We start from the raw sequence: 15,038 nt of genomic DNA, 5'->3' as shown, positions 1-15,038 counted from the left end.
TTAGAAACGAAAACTGGCGAGTAATTAGATATAGGTAATACAGACGGTATCACAGGTATTTTGAAAATTCAAATTATTTTCGCAGTCCAATACAGATAAGTCAATCAATTGGTACCACTGAAGGAATATGTATGCAAAACAAAACGAAAAATTTGGAGATCATGTGCCATACGTTCTTCAAGGTGTAGGCTATCCATTGCAAACAGGACAAATTCCTGGAAAGTAGTTCCAAACTGCAGTCCTGCGCTATTATTTGAAATTTTGGTGTAAAGTAAGTACTTGATTGTATATAATCAAAGCGTAAGTAGCATAAAGATTTCCCGATGAAATGCGGGTGGATAATATGGGTGGATAAATAAAGATTTCGCTATACCAACTTAACTGGCAAAAGGTGCATGCCAACGACTGGCCAAGAGTGCCAATAATTGGATATTTGCGAATTTTGTACGTTTGCAATGTATTTATTAAAAGGTTACCTACCAATAGTTTTTCAAACTGATTTCAAAAACATTAAAATATATGCAACCACGCATGTTTGATAACCTTTTCCAAAAATGTAGGAAACCTGCCAATAACTGGGAAGTTTAACTCTTTTAGACGAGCTTTCATTAGTCACTTTTTTGTGAAGCGCAATTGTCTTATTAATAATAGTGGCGTCATCATTATGAGACATTGTGAAGTGCAATTGTCATAAATTTCAATGGGTATTGTGTGTTGCCTATCCCAAATACATCGATTCTTAGTGCGTAAAAAAGTAGTTATGGGGAGATTTGGGATTTTACATTAACTGTTTATTACATTAAACATTACGAACGTTTGCCATATAAATGTCTAACCGTTTATTGATGTATATGCAAAAATCGTAATTGGCGGCAAGCACTTAATCCACTCCTGGACCGTTCTGAACGTATACGATTCAAAATCATTCGTTTCCGCCAACCTCGTGAATATACGTAATTATAACTTAAAATTAAAAATGCATATGTACTTCAAATGCCCATATTTGGGAACAACTTTAACTAATTATTAGAGTGCTGACATCTAGACTGTATGATACAACAATTGACGGTGACTCACGCGATATTTTTGTGATGTTGCCTTCACGCAGCCGTATGTCCGCGTGGTGCGCGTCATCGAATGTGTATGACGAGTAGTATACCGGCGACGTGTGGAATTTCACGCGAAATAACGGAAAATGATCAAATCTATGTGGAAATGGCATACGTAGCAACCGCCCATCCTTATGAGTCCTCTTTTCTGATTAGTACTACAATCATTGTGCTCGCTTGATGTGTGACGTTCTTTTAATTTGTTTATGTGGTGTCGTTTTATATAGGTCAATATTTCGGTGAGTTCTTCATAAATAATTCAATTGTATTTACAAACAACAGAAATGTAAGGTTATTTCTACTTGAAAGCCCGTAATTGACGTTAATTCCGAAAATGCCGGTAATGTATACGGTTCGCCTGACGCATATAACGGTTATATTTTTATTTGGAGTAATTTTGTAAATTGTACGTCGATGCAATAAGTGCGGTTTATCGGGGGAATAACATCGGTATGTAACTAGAAGGTGGTATACCTTACTGTTAAGGGTGGGTGCGGATGGTCGCCGTATTTTTCTGGATTTATCGGAAGTCCGGAAGTTGAATTTCGTGTAACTACTTATATTCCACTGCTATCCACAAGAGCGAAGCTTACTAACTGGAAAATTGCAAATTAGTACGGCTAAATGTTTGGTAATTGTTGTGGACGATCTAAGAAATTAGATGTTGATGGGTTAGATAAAAAAAAAGTTGAGAATTGTACGTTAGATATTGGGGATTGTCAGAATAGGGATGATGATTTAAGGTCAAATAGTGCTCCCTCTATTATAGTTGATCAACCTGTTCAGCTAACGTCAATCTTAAAGAGGCAGTCTGTTATTTCGGATCCAAAGGTTGAGGATGACGACGAAGTTTTTTGTGAAGGTGTCAGTGATAACGTAAAATTGGCAAATAATTTAGGTACTCCTCGTGCAGTTAAGCTAAACGAAGATGTCACTCTTCCTCGGTGGTTTTCTGATCAAGAAGTTGGAGGCACACAGGAGCCGCCTGCAACTCCCATCGGACGTGATGAGTTAGCAATGAGGAGGCATAGATTTTTTTCTGATCTTCTAAGCGCTTCCCAAAATGCTTCCGAGCATAAAGTATGGTTTGACCCCCTTGGACCTGTTGTGGCCAGTGGTGAGCAAGCAATACTAACTGCACTTTAATCTGTAGTCTTATTGTTCCAATTTAAACACACGGCAACCGTAGAAAAAGTTTAAATTGGATTATTTATTTTTTATAAAGCACATTATTGCACTTCAGTTGATAGTGACCCACATTTGGCGTGATTTAATCGACACGCGATCGCATCTGTTCCGTAAAAGAATTGTGCATGCAGACGTAGGTCAAAACCTTTTTGTGTTTACCGCTTTTTAGTTTTGTTGTCTTCCAGTCGCTGCGGATAACTGAAATTCTCGCTCGAGTTCTCGCTTTGGAAAATTTCCATGGGCACTTAACGGTGGGAGACCGCTTTACCCCTTGGGAATTCAAAATCTCCTTCTGAGGAAGCCTTAAATGTATTTCAGGCAACAATCAATCGAGGGTTGACGGATGCACTTTCAAAAAAGCATGGGTGCCAAAACATGGACAAAAGAGGGTCCCGTGAAGCTGGCCGGGAAAAATTTTCGGCTTAAAAATGAACAAATGTACAGAGTGTTCCGTTTTCTGTTATTATTAGTGCTATTCAAAAAGTAATAATATAGTTACCTAGGCGTCATGTGCTCTTCTTGAGTCAAACTTAAATGGTAAAATTAAAATTTGAAAATGTTCGGTCTCTGTATGTTAATTAAGTTACATTCAAATATATAAGATTACGGTACTGGTAGTCGCAAAGTCACCATCGCAACTCACAAAAGAAATTACCGCTACACCCCAATTCGTCTCGCTTATGGAGGTGCAGTTTAACTCCAATAAAAATCCCCTGAAACTGGTATCTTTTTTAGGCAAAAATGCTTGCTTCAACACACCCGCTATTCCTTATCGCTTTGTTTCGAATCCATGTCTTTGTTATACTTGGACAACAAAATTTTCTTTTTATTAAATGAATCATTCTAATTAGTTCGCAATAATTTTTTTATGATACGTTCTGTCGTAAATACCTCGGGCCTCATGTTGTTTCGACTTCACGGGCTTTTTTTCTAAATTTTGTTTGTGTTTATTACTAATAATTCATTTATTGTCTCCAGTCACGCAACGTTGTTCCCGGTAGTACTCGTATATGAATGGGTAACCACATGGTCTACTATTTTAAAATAATAAAAATAAGGTTTTTATTTTGGGTTCATGGCTAATAAAATAAAAAAATAGGTTGTAATAAGGAAAACAATGCAAAACAATTGACGCCAAGCTACACAGAGTGTTGCAATTAAAAATACCAACAATGAGTCAAATCTCAGAAACGGTCTTTCAAAACTTTCTTACTACGCTACTGGGTTCTCCATAATAATATCTAAAATAGGTAGTTTTTACCCTTTTTTCTGTCTGGCATGTGTAATAAGATCCAATGCCGTCTCAATCAAAATATGACACGCGATACTTATCCACGATTAACTCATTTTCCTTCTACCTTTCTTTTTTCGGTCTTTTCTTTAGGAAAATGCGCGAATAAAAAATGCACATTACTATCGACGAGATATTTACATTGAAAAGTTTTTGAATGTCGCTTTATAATACTCAAGAAAGAGTCGATATGACACCTACATTTCATGAAAATCTTGCGAGAGTTAACCATAAATTTGGGTGGGAAATGACACGGCAGAAGACTGTGTAATTCGTATTTCCGTATGATAAAGGCTGCACTGTGTGCAGTTTTCGATTATGAATAAATTTTCTTCGTTTTATGGTACACTTGTAGTTGTACTAGTAAAGCAGGTATTGGAATTTTAATCGCTGTGTACCAATGGAATTAATCGAACAATACCGTTATCCTGTGACGCTAATGGTAATACGAAATAAAAATGTGTCTGAATTGATCAGATCTTTTATCCTTTTTAGTTGTCTATTACATCCTGCAGCAGATTTGAATAGGATTTTTAAAAATATTCTGTTCGGTCCCACTTTCGACGTACGAATTTTACAAGGATCACAATTTTGATTTAATTTCTTGCATTACCTTGAATTTTTCAAATATTATCCGTAAAATTGTCAAACTGTCTTTGCATTTCTCCAGAATTTGCACCAGTTTCGCCTATTTCCTCATATTTCCCAGCGGTTTCTTCGTATTAAAAACGCATGGAGCTCGCCATAATTGAAAACCTCTTGCCAAGGCTTTAACAATTTGGTATATTCGAATTCGTATTCGAAATTTTGAATGTAATGAAAATTCGAGTGAAAATTGTTGTCGTTATCTTCCTTGTAAAAATGGGCTCAAAGCGTACAAAGCAAAAGTGGGTGTTCAAATATTTTTGTATCTTACTGAGGTTTTTCTGAGGTATTTCCTCGGGTATTTCAGAGATCCCGCGAGGATTCTTCAGATAGTTGTGAAATACTTTTCAGACACTATAAGTATTCAAGGATATTTTATAGATTCCTCTGAGATTGTTGAGGTATTCTATGCAGATGTCTATGGAGGGTATCCATATTTCGATGCCTCTCAGTTCTTCTTCACAATATGTTTATTAACTATTGAGAGATTCTTCAACCGACGTCTATTTTCGAGATATTCACACGTAATTTTTCACATCACCAATACTTGGGATACTTGGGTTTGTTGATCAAAATAATAGTAATAGTAATTTCCGTTTTTCTTTAATGGGATCCTCGAGTTTCTCTATGATCATCAGCTCATTTAACTGTCTTCATCTTCAACAGTCATTGTGTCATGGACACCCTTCGTCAAAAACCAAGGTATTCTGCTATCTCTGGTTTGAGTGGCATGTAAACGATTAGCGAGCGTTTTTGAAAAGTTAGAAAAGGCATTCATATCTGAATTGGCGCGACTTTCGTCTTAAGTATTGAAAATAGCGTGGGAGTCGTCTATTTATATGGCTTGTTACAATATTTTTATTTATATGAAAGATTCGGAAAGCGTTGAAATGTTGTGCACAGTAATAGTGTGAATCGCCGCAGTCGCGTGTCCTTTCATTAGATCCCAAGTCGGTTACAAAATAGTTATTGACATTAAGACGCGTTGCGCAAAATCAAAGCCGCGAATAGTGCCAAGTCTCCCAAAAATACACCGATTTGGTCATATCCCGAAATATTAATAATATTAAATTTCAGTCGCGCCCCCTTTAACACTTACGTAACTAATTTAACTTTTGCAGATCAAGAGTATTACAATAATTTCTCCAATGATTTGGATTCGTTTGTAAGCAGACTTGAAGTGATTGCGGATCGTCTAGAAATAATTTTCGTTCCCATTTGCGAACTTTTGTAAGTACGTTTTTGAGTCCGGCAAATGGTCGTAACTACTGCCTTTTTAGAAAGCAAAATTCGCTATTCTTATTACAATCAACGTCGAACAAGTCTGAAGAAGTACGAAATATGAGTGTCGCCGGTTACCAGGATTTAATTCAAGGCTCCTTCGCAGATTACGTTAAATTGTCTCGAGAATTAGGCGGCGATGTTGCTGCACACGCCCTTATAGTAGAAAAAGCGTTTCAAGCTCAGCTACAGTTTTTAGTGACGGCTAGTCAATCGAGAAGTCCTTCACAGTCGGAGCAAATGTCTCTTTTACAGCCCACTAGTCAGCAGATTAGCGCCATTCAGGAGTTTAGAGAGAAACATCGTTCTTCGCCATTCTTCAATCACCTATCGGCAATTAGTGAAAGTATCCCTGCGTTAGGATGGGTTACTGTGGTAAGTTTTGATAGTAAGCGTTTGAAAGATATTCAAAGTCATTTACTTAGAGTCCGACTCCAGGTCCATACGTGAAGGAAATGCTCGATGCTGGCCAATTTTATACCAACAGAGTACTGAAAGACTTTAAGGAAAAGGATAAGAAGCATGTTGATTGGGTTAAAGCATGGGTTGGAACTCTCACTGAACTTCAGGTACTCCATTGCTTGTCTATCTGAAAAGACTACAAACATATTTTGTTTAGGTCTTCGTGAAACAGCATCACACTACTGGACTCGTATGGGCTGGCAAAAATGCACCTTCGGTTATTGGAGTTCCACCTCCACCTCCTGGATGCCCACCCCCTCCACCTTCCCTAATTGAGGATTTTTCAAATTTGGACACTGGAAATGACCGTTCTGCTCTTTTTGCTCAAATAAATCAAGGCGAAAACATCACAAAGAGTCGGTTATAAGAGTCAAGCCCTTCAAAAATTAATGTTTGTTGTTGCAGATTTAAAGAAAGTGACGGCGGATATGCAAACGCATAAAAATCCAACTCTTCGCACGGGTCCTGCACCTTTCATTCCACCCCAGTCGAATGTGGTATCTGGTGTTAAACCGCCTTCAGTTATCGCCGATAAACCACCCACCTTCCATAAGGAGGGTAAAAAATGGTTAATTGTAAGTTGCACTTATATCCCATGTACACAAGCTAATATGGCATTGTAGGAATATCAAAAGGGCAATCATAATCTCTTAATCGATAACGCAGAAATGAATAATGTGGTTTACCTTTACAAATGTACAGACTCTACCTTGACGGTGAAGGGGAAGTTAAATTCAATCACAATGGATTCTTGCAAGAAAACTAGCATTGTTTTTGAGTCTTTAGTATCGTGTATAGAATTTATCAACTGCCAATCTGTTCAGATGCAGGTTTTGGGCAAAGTCCCTACAGTGTCGATCGACAAGACTGATGGCTGCCAAGTTTATCTAAGTCCGGAGTCGAAAGATGTGGAATTCATTAGCTCAAAATCATCGGAGATGAATATTTTAGTTCCTAAACCTAACGGAGAATATGTAAGTACTATACGATCAAAAACGAGTTGCTGTCGTGCTTAACTTGAACTTCCAAAGGCGACTCGACCGCCACTCGTTTTTGATCGCCTGTTATATGAGACTGTCGATTTAACCCATTAAGGTTATGTAGAATTGTGGTATTGTGAACAGTTATTCATTCCTATGGGTCATTACGTTTTTGTTTTGTTTTCACCACGGTGTAAAATCAAGAGGGGTAGGTGAACTGCCTTGAGTTTTGAAATAAATGCAAGCTAGTGGAAGTGTGACCGACTGAGCCGAAGTTTTCTGCCTATTTGACATTACATCCACTGGATTCACTTCGTGTTTATACTGAGTCTATACACTTATTTTACACTGTGGTTTACCCTCCTCCTTTGCATATTAGATGAAATTTATCAAAGGTACGGTCCTGCAACTCCAAAATTTGTAACTTGAATTAGTTATTGTTTCTATAGTAGACGCCGATTGTTTTCAAGTGCAGGATCTATATGTACTAGTGACATGTTCAAACCTTTACATGACATGACCTTGCAAAAATCTATTACGTACTTAATTTTAAAGCTGGTATAAAAATGTGATTGAAATAAAACTGTTTTTTAGATTGAGCATCCAGTACCAGAGCAATATAAGACCGTCGTTAAGGGAGTTGGGCTCGTTACAACGGCTATAGAAAGCAAAGGCTAGAGAATCATCATTGCCAACATCTATTCAACAATTTTCATCTACAAATTTTATACAAATAATTATAGTACAGATGTAAACGTTAAACTTGTAATTTTTTTCCCTGCAGAAACTGTAAACGGCAGTGACAACTTGACAACTTTATTATGGAATGCAATTTACATTTTTGGTGATATATTCCCTACCTGATACATTTTAGCTGTCATTGAAAAGGTTGGTTGTGACATTGCTGATAAAACGTGCTGTCCAGTTCAACACATAACTACTTCATAATCATTGTCGATATATCTATATATTCAAATACTAACAGTTGAAGCACATCTTATCAGCACTATAATTGTATTTATATCCGTTCGTATATTAAGCAATCATTAACAACACTTTTTTGTTTTATAATTGTACCAAGCTTATTGCTTTTGTTATTAAAATTGTACATTTACATCATTACGTTTTTTTATTTGTAAATGATTGTGGTAGGAGTTTGCTGAAGGTATATTTATTCTAAAACCTAAAAGTGTCTAACCCATCAAGCATGAAATTCTACAAGAATTAATGAGTATGCAAAAGTTCGGGCAGTTACCAACTACACGCCAAAAAGTGTGCTCTAAAATGTCTGATTGTCAGAATGATTTCTATTTTTAGAAGATCTGTTCTTTGTGTTATTTTTTATTACCTATTTAATTTTACGTAAAACCTCATACAATTGCGACTAATGGAACACTATGGAGTTAAGTAGACACCCAAGTAAATAACTAACAGGTCGGAAGGAAGAGGGAATATAATATAAAACTAGCACCAGAAGGATATTAGGAGGCATTCGCAAGGAACCGGGTGGTGGATATAACTTGATCGGTTTCCTTTGGAATAACGTTTCTCACCATTCACCATCCAATTATTGAAGGGTTAGAAATTCTCAACCATAAAAACGTAGAAATAGACTGATATTGTCATCTGGTTTTTACTAACACTAATTACTGAGGGAGATCTATTCAACAGCATAATTTTCCCTCTGTGCAGTTCAAATTTTTAAAATGACAAACTTCACACAAGCGAAAACACCCTGGAGCATATTTTGAAGTGGTTTCAAGCACCTTGAAACATATATGAGTGTAGAGGATGTAGACTGTGAAATGTAGTATATAAAAGGTAGGTTATCAAAAACGAAGAACCTATCTGTGTAAAGCTACTATAAAATGTTGTTATATCCTAAAAAAATCAAAATCTTGCGTGAGAGTAAGTACTCAAAAGTCAAAGTAATTCAAAAGTACCAAACCTTTTCTCTAGTGTTTGAAGATCAGATCCCTTGATCAGGTTTTGTAGATAAACTCTTTGAGGTATTGATGAGAGCACCGTGAATTGGACGCAAACGCTCCTTCACCAGTTGATAATGATGTGCTGTCCCCCAATCGGTACTAGGAACAATCTGAATCTGCATCTAATTTTTCCATACCGCCCAATGATATTTATAGATTAATTTTAATGCTTCTGGAGACGCTGAGATTGTGTTGAGTACTAATTTTGAATAGATAAAGCAAAAAAAAGCCATTTGAATGGAACCTAGTCTATAAAGCAGCTCAATCGATCACTTTTCCTTGCTTCCAATCAGCGCTATGTATGTAGGTACATAAAAACCAGGTCAAAGTTTAGGTCAGGAGTTCCTAAACTATTTTGACCCAGAGACTTTCTTGCCAAAATGAACTGTACCTCAGACTTCCACACCCAAATTACTTTAAAAATTCTCTCTCTAGTTTTTATGTCGACCCCTGGGAAACTGATTTGGACCCCCACGGGTCGACATTGACCACTTTGGGAATGCCTGGTTTAGGTGAATCCGAAAGATGGGTCATCTATTATAACACATCTGAAGATAAAACCATTGAATTTATAGGTATTATCTTGGTGTAAAGAAACAAAAACATAATATCTGCATCTTGCATATACCTATAGGGCTTACTCGGCCTATGCATAAATCCATTTATGGGACATCCAGGTTTCACGGGCGAACAAATCCTGAAATGGTAAAATAGGTATCAAATTAATTCATGTTCGGCTCTTTCGTTACCGTAGAGTGATTTTTTAGCGCATTTCCACAAAAATAAAAAAAATGCGCTATTGTGGCCACTTTGTCCGTCCGTCCGCTCGTTTTGCGACGCTACTAGTTCTTTATCTTAAGAGCTATTGTTCTACTTTTTTCGCTATTTGTTTCGTTATGGTGTCGAGTCTTGTACCAAGGAAGGAATTTTTTCTGTACCGCTTACAAAAAAAGTTATTGTAAAAAAACCAACAAACCGTTTTTTACATGTTCCATAATTTTACACTTTTGCCGTTTATTAACCATCCTAGAGATCATTTATAATTTTGTATTGTTGTCTGTCGTCTGTCTGTTGGTCTGTCCGTCTGTTCCTTTGCCTGTCTGGCCCTCTATCTGTCCGTGTGAACGATAACTTTGTTTAGAAATGTCCGATCGCTCTTACATCTCCGTTAGTTATGAACTGAATTGCATGAAATTCAATATGAGCATAGCTTCAGCCATATAATACGCAATGCCAAAAGTTGAATCGAATTGATTCAAAATTCACAGTGCCCTTTTCGCATCTCGACCATTTATAAACCGAATTGCAAACTTTTTTACTTATAAAAGTATGTGAATGAAATTTGATACATAGGCACTTGGAATAAAGGAAAATCAAACGCCAATTTCAAAATTTGGTTTTGCGCATGCGCAGTGCCAACTGTTTTATTTATGGAAGAATTTAAATGAAATTTGATACATAGGCACTTGGAATAAAGGAAAATCTGGCGCCAGTTTCCAAATTTTATTTTGAGCATGCGCAGTGCCAACTTTTTTTATCTATGGAAGCATTTAAGTGAAATTTGTTACTTAGGCGCTTGGAACAAAGGAAAATCTAACATTAGTTTCAAAATTTAGGTTTGCGCATGCGCAGTTCCAACTTTCTTATTTAGAAAAGCATTGAAATGAAATTCTTCTGATAAACTGAAATTGAAGTAGTACGTCAAAAATGGATTGCCCATGTGCAACGCTATCTTTCATATTATTGTGGCCGGATTTTTAAAATTTTAATAGAAGTTGCATCTTACAAATGGGAAATGAGCTTTATGTAAATCGTTTACGATTACTTTTTAACTTGTTTTACTGGCCTGTAATCTATACCTACTCTATTTTATTTTTAGCGCATTTTCCAACGCATTTTGGAAGGCGCTATTATGGTCACTTTCTCCGTCCGTCCGACCGAGGCCTTAACTACTACAGCTTTCAAGATATTTAGTTCGTTTCTTTGCATTCGGTAGCTCTGGTACCTCTACCAAAAAGAATCTTGACGATTAGTGTCAATGTCAACTTAACTTTATCATTTTTCTTTAATTTTAACCAAAGATTCGTCTAGTAAAGACAGACACATCACATATTATAAAAATCAGATATGCGCATGAATGTCAACTCTCTGAAAACCTCCCTTTCATTTTTTGACAAATATTCCAGCCATTAAATAAAATATTGAACATATCATTTACAAAACCCGTTTTATTGTCTTTTTGTTACTCAAAATTCTTAGGTACAAGAAACGGTGGGTGCGATTCTTGATTAATATCTGAACTCCCTCTTACTTCGCTAACAGTAATTAACGTAATTTACGTACTATTATGTATTATCTACCTAAGGCTGAACGTTCCCAGTGCCATTCCTTCTGTTTAGTTGCGAATCATTATTTTCGGGCGTAGCTGATAATCATTTTACCGTATTATTAATATTTAAAGCAGTTGTAGTGGTCACACTTCGCTCAGGACCTATTTTGGAGCCGGTAGTAGTAAGTGAACGCCGAAGAAAAGCTAAATGAGGATAATAATGTATATTTTATTCAATTACATGACAGTTATGTGGCTTACGTTCTTCAATTCATTTGCATAGTAGACGTGTGTGTAATCCGTTTCCAAACTATGGATAATGCAATTTGCGTACTTCAGCATAAAGTTTGTAGCTTCAGAAGTTAATTTACATAATTAATACCACTCTTACTTTGTAAAATCGTATACATTTAAAGCTCGTCGGTGTAATTCTTGAAGTGGCCCTATTTCATGCCATAACAAAAACATGCGCGTGTGTCTGTGTTTGCGACAATTGCGCTGACACAGTAAAACCACAATGGAGTGAATTTCATATCCTCAATGAGGGACGAAGCTCGACAAAGAAAGATGAAATCTCTTAGATATCCCTTTCTATTCCAACTAAGCTGATCCCATTTGCTGAATATTTGTTGCCGCGATGTCCTAAATCTGATAAACTTTTATCGCGATCCATCTCTCGTTTTTGCGCGTTCTATTATGGCTCAAGGGTGAAATGCGCAAATATGTTTATTTTTAACACTCTAAAGTATCCAACGGCCTTTTTTTCAGTGGGACGATAGGTGCGAAATTTGTTAAGTATACATGCCTCATCAGAATAGTGTGAACTATTCAGAAATTTCCCTTTATTCATAATCCCTAATTCGTTAATTAAGATACATCTGAATGTCATAATTAGATCGCTGAATATGTAATTCCCTAATCAAATTATATAACCAAACTGATTTTAGTATTAGACATTTCATGTACTTGATGCTATGGAAAGTATCACCATTGCTCATCGCTTTATCAACTGCGAAAATGGAATCAGATTCACAAAATTGTCTTTAGTAACAAAACTTTACTGTCGAATATTAATTGCTTAGGGTAACTCATGGCTGAGCGGTAAGTTGAAAGTTCGTTTTATTAGAAGTGTCCGTGCGGCACGGTGTGCTACGTGACTTTCGCCAACCATTAACTACATTTACCAGCTTCGATTTTGTTTAGTTTAAGACAGAACTTGGATTTAGGCCCAAGCTATCGTGACGCAGGAGAGAATCCAAGTGATTATAAACAAAGCGAAATGGAAAGTGTCATAAATGTATAAAAGGTAAATATTTAACTCAAATAACACGTCATATACGCGATTTAATAAACTGTCAAGTTCAGGAAGTATTGATATAGTGTGGTGAGGTACGAAGCCTTGGATTACTTAAACCCTCGTCTTTACACGTCGCAAGCATAAAGACGAAAATATTGATTTTGACTGTACGTACAGACACGAATCATTCGAAAAGTCATACTCCACACGGTTGGTCCTTTTTTAACAAATTTCCTCGACTTAATACTCCAGACGCCACCTACAGGTTGAGACCACGCTTACATTCGCTGAACCCTAACCCAACGCGAACTTCAAATTACTCTTTTCGTGTCTGAGCTTTAGATTGAAAACTGTCGCCGATAAAATTTCGCATAGGTATAAGTGAATTTACTTCCGAAAATTCCGAAACCATTCGTTCTATAATATCTCGAGGGGCGCCTCTTAAGTGTTACATTCTAAAAGATTCGAGCTGAGTTAAAGCACCCCTGAATTATCCATCTCTGGTCAGATTACTCCACTCACAAACCTTAGGAAAATAAACCCTTTTCTCTCACTCAAAATGCTTATAATCGTGAATCATGAATCCCAACCACAGCCCCTCTCAGTACTAGCGCTTCAAACCTATAAACATAACTAAATTTGCATTTAAATTTTTTCGAAATTTCGTCGTAAAGTTGGAAATTTTGGGACTTCTAAGAGGAGAGTAATATCATAGTAATTTTACAGGTTGTCGAAATTTAGAAGGTTAATTTTCCATGGGCGTACTACGTGTAGTGGAATTTTCATAATAAGGTTTTGGAAGTGAAGTTTGTCCTTGCTGAGCATTTCAACTCAAGAAAACATTGTTTTGCTATGGGATCTGGATGCAGGCAACACGATAGCGAGAATTTAGCTTATGCAATGCAGTCGTTTTAATTAGGCTAATGTAGTTACAAGTGCGAAGTCGGCATGAGACACGCTTAGATTATAAAAGGCTAAGTCAGCCGAACTTCAGTGGAGAAGAACAACGTCTTTTTTCTGTGCTTTCGTGGATATAACTATTTTAATTGTCGAAATAGAAAAAAAAGTCGATTTAGTTATTGCACGTAATACTAAAAAAGGGCAGTACTGGGAATTAGTTTTGGGCCAGATTTTGGAATTCATTCGGGTTTTTGACTACCAGGGTAATCGATTTGTAGTATCAAAGTTGTTAGCTAATTCACGTCATCATTGCAGGAGAACCAAGAGGATTGCGTGATTCCTGGTAGCATTTGGAAAAGAATCGCATTTGAAAAGTCTTTGCTATTATAGCACGAAGCACCCGTTTTTGTATATGGAATTTACCCGTATGAAAAAAACAATTATTTATATTCCAGGAGGTGAAAACGGAGTACAACTAATTGATTTAATTGATAACACCATAGTGGAAAAACAAAGTTAATATTTTTGAAATATTTGAAGTATTAAAAAGAACCACGATTGTTTTTATTGTTTTTCTATAAAGCGATCGATTTCGGGTTATGAGTTACCCATCATCATCACATCGTCACATATATCAAAGTTAATATGTTGTGATTTACGTTCTGTATTCGCTTATAAGTATGTTTTCATTTACAAATTTCAGCAAACTCCGTGGAAAATTTCATTTTCTCCTTTTAATTTGGCAATTATCTCATCCGTGTTGTCAGCATCAGTGTTCGTACTGAATTATTCACCAAGTGGAAAATTTTACCCGTTAAATTTTTAGTAACGTTTGCGAAAGACACCATTTTATGGTTATTCCATAAACAGTTCAATCCCCTCTTGTTCACTAACCCCGTTAAATAACTTAATGCGGAATTTTTCTCTACTACTTCGTTGTAATGGAAAATCCTGGCGCGATTAATTAACTTGTTCTTGGTTGAAACACGGTTGTATTAATTTATGTTACTGAGACGTGGGTACTTCCTGAGAGTTTTTGTTTTGTCAATAACAATGCAAGAAATCTCCTTAGCCTTTCTATAATTTTATTAAGTTCTAATGTCTTTAAATTTCGTGTATTTTTGACTCTGCAACATAAATGAGGAAAACGTTGACGAAAGTAAATCAGTTTTAGGTCTATTGACCATAATTGCATTATAAATAAAATTAAAAATTGATCAGCTTACTTTGTTGGTCTACTTGTTGATACGGAATATAGTATTATCTCCAACCACATATAAAGCAGCACATTCCAAGAAGCTTCTTCTCAGGTCGCGTCGAAGCCAACCTTCTCTATCTTATAAGTGACATGTTATGCGAAATAGTGTACATAAAGTTTATATTTACGGGAAACTCGCAACTGAATAACACAATAATTGGAAAAATTCGAATGGATAATTAACGATTAGCACAACCACTGAAAGTATCTCACTTTAAAAAATAAACGAAATAATTTTATAGAAGACAAATCGTAATAAAGCCAAGAAGATAACGTGGAAATCTAAACTAAATCGCGTGCCCATAAGTTA

The 15,038-nt window shown here is 36.3% G+C and overlaps 1 protein-coding gene across 1 annotated transcript; it reads left to right on the top strand.

Moving 5' to 3' along the window:
• Positions 1 to 1,609: 1,609 nt before the first annotated feature.
• Positions 1,610 to 8,075, top strand: LOC116168327 (adenylyl cyclase-associated protein 1). Its single transcript, XM_031484097.1, has 8 exons — positions 1,610 to 2,226; positions 5,355 to 5,463; positions 5,514 to 5,889; positions 5,940 to 6,083; positions 6,134 to 6,332; positions 6,382 to 6,551; positions 6,600 to 6,950; positions 7,551 to 8,075. The coding sequence occupies exons 1-8, from the start codon at positions 1,734 to 1,736 to the stop codon at positions 7,632 to 7,634; spliced, it is 1,926 nt and encodes a 641-aa protein (XP_031339957.1). The 5' UTR covers positions 1,610 to 1,733; the 3' UTR covers positions 7,635 to 8,075.
• Positions 8,076 to 15,038: the final 6,963 nt, after the last annotated feature.

Source organism: Photinus pyralis, unplaced genomic scaffold, assembly GCF_008802855.1.
Source record: "Photinus pyralis isolate 1611_PpyrPB1 unplaced genomic scaffold, Ppyr1.3 Ppyr1.4_LG4, whole genome shotgun sequence".
Lineage (NCBI taxonomy): Eukaryota > Metazoa > Arthropoda > Insecta > Coleoptera > Lampyridae > Photinus > Photinus pyralis.
This window is presented reverse-complemented; position numbering and strand designations above follow the sequence as displayed.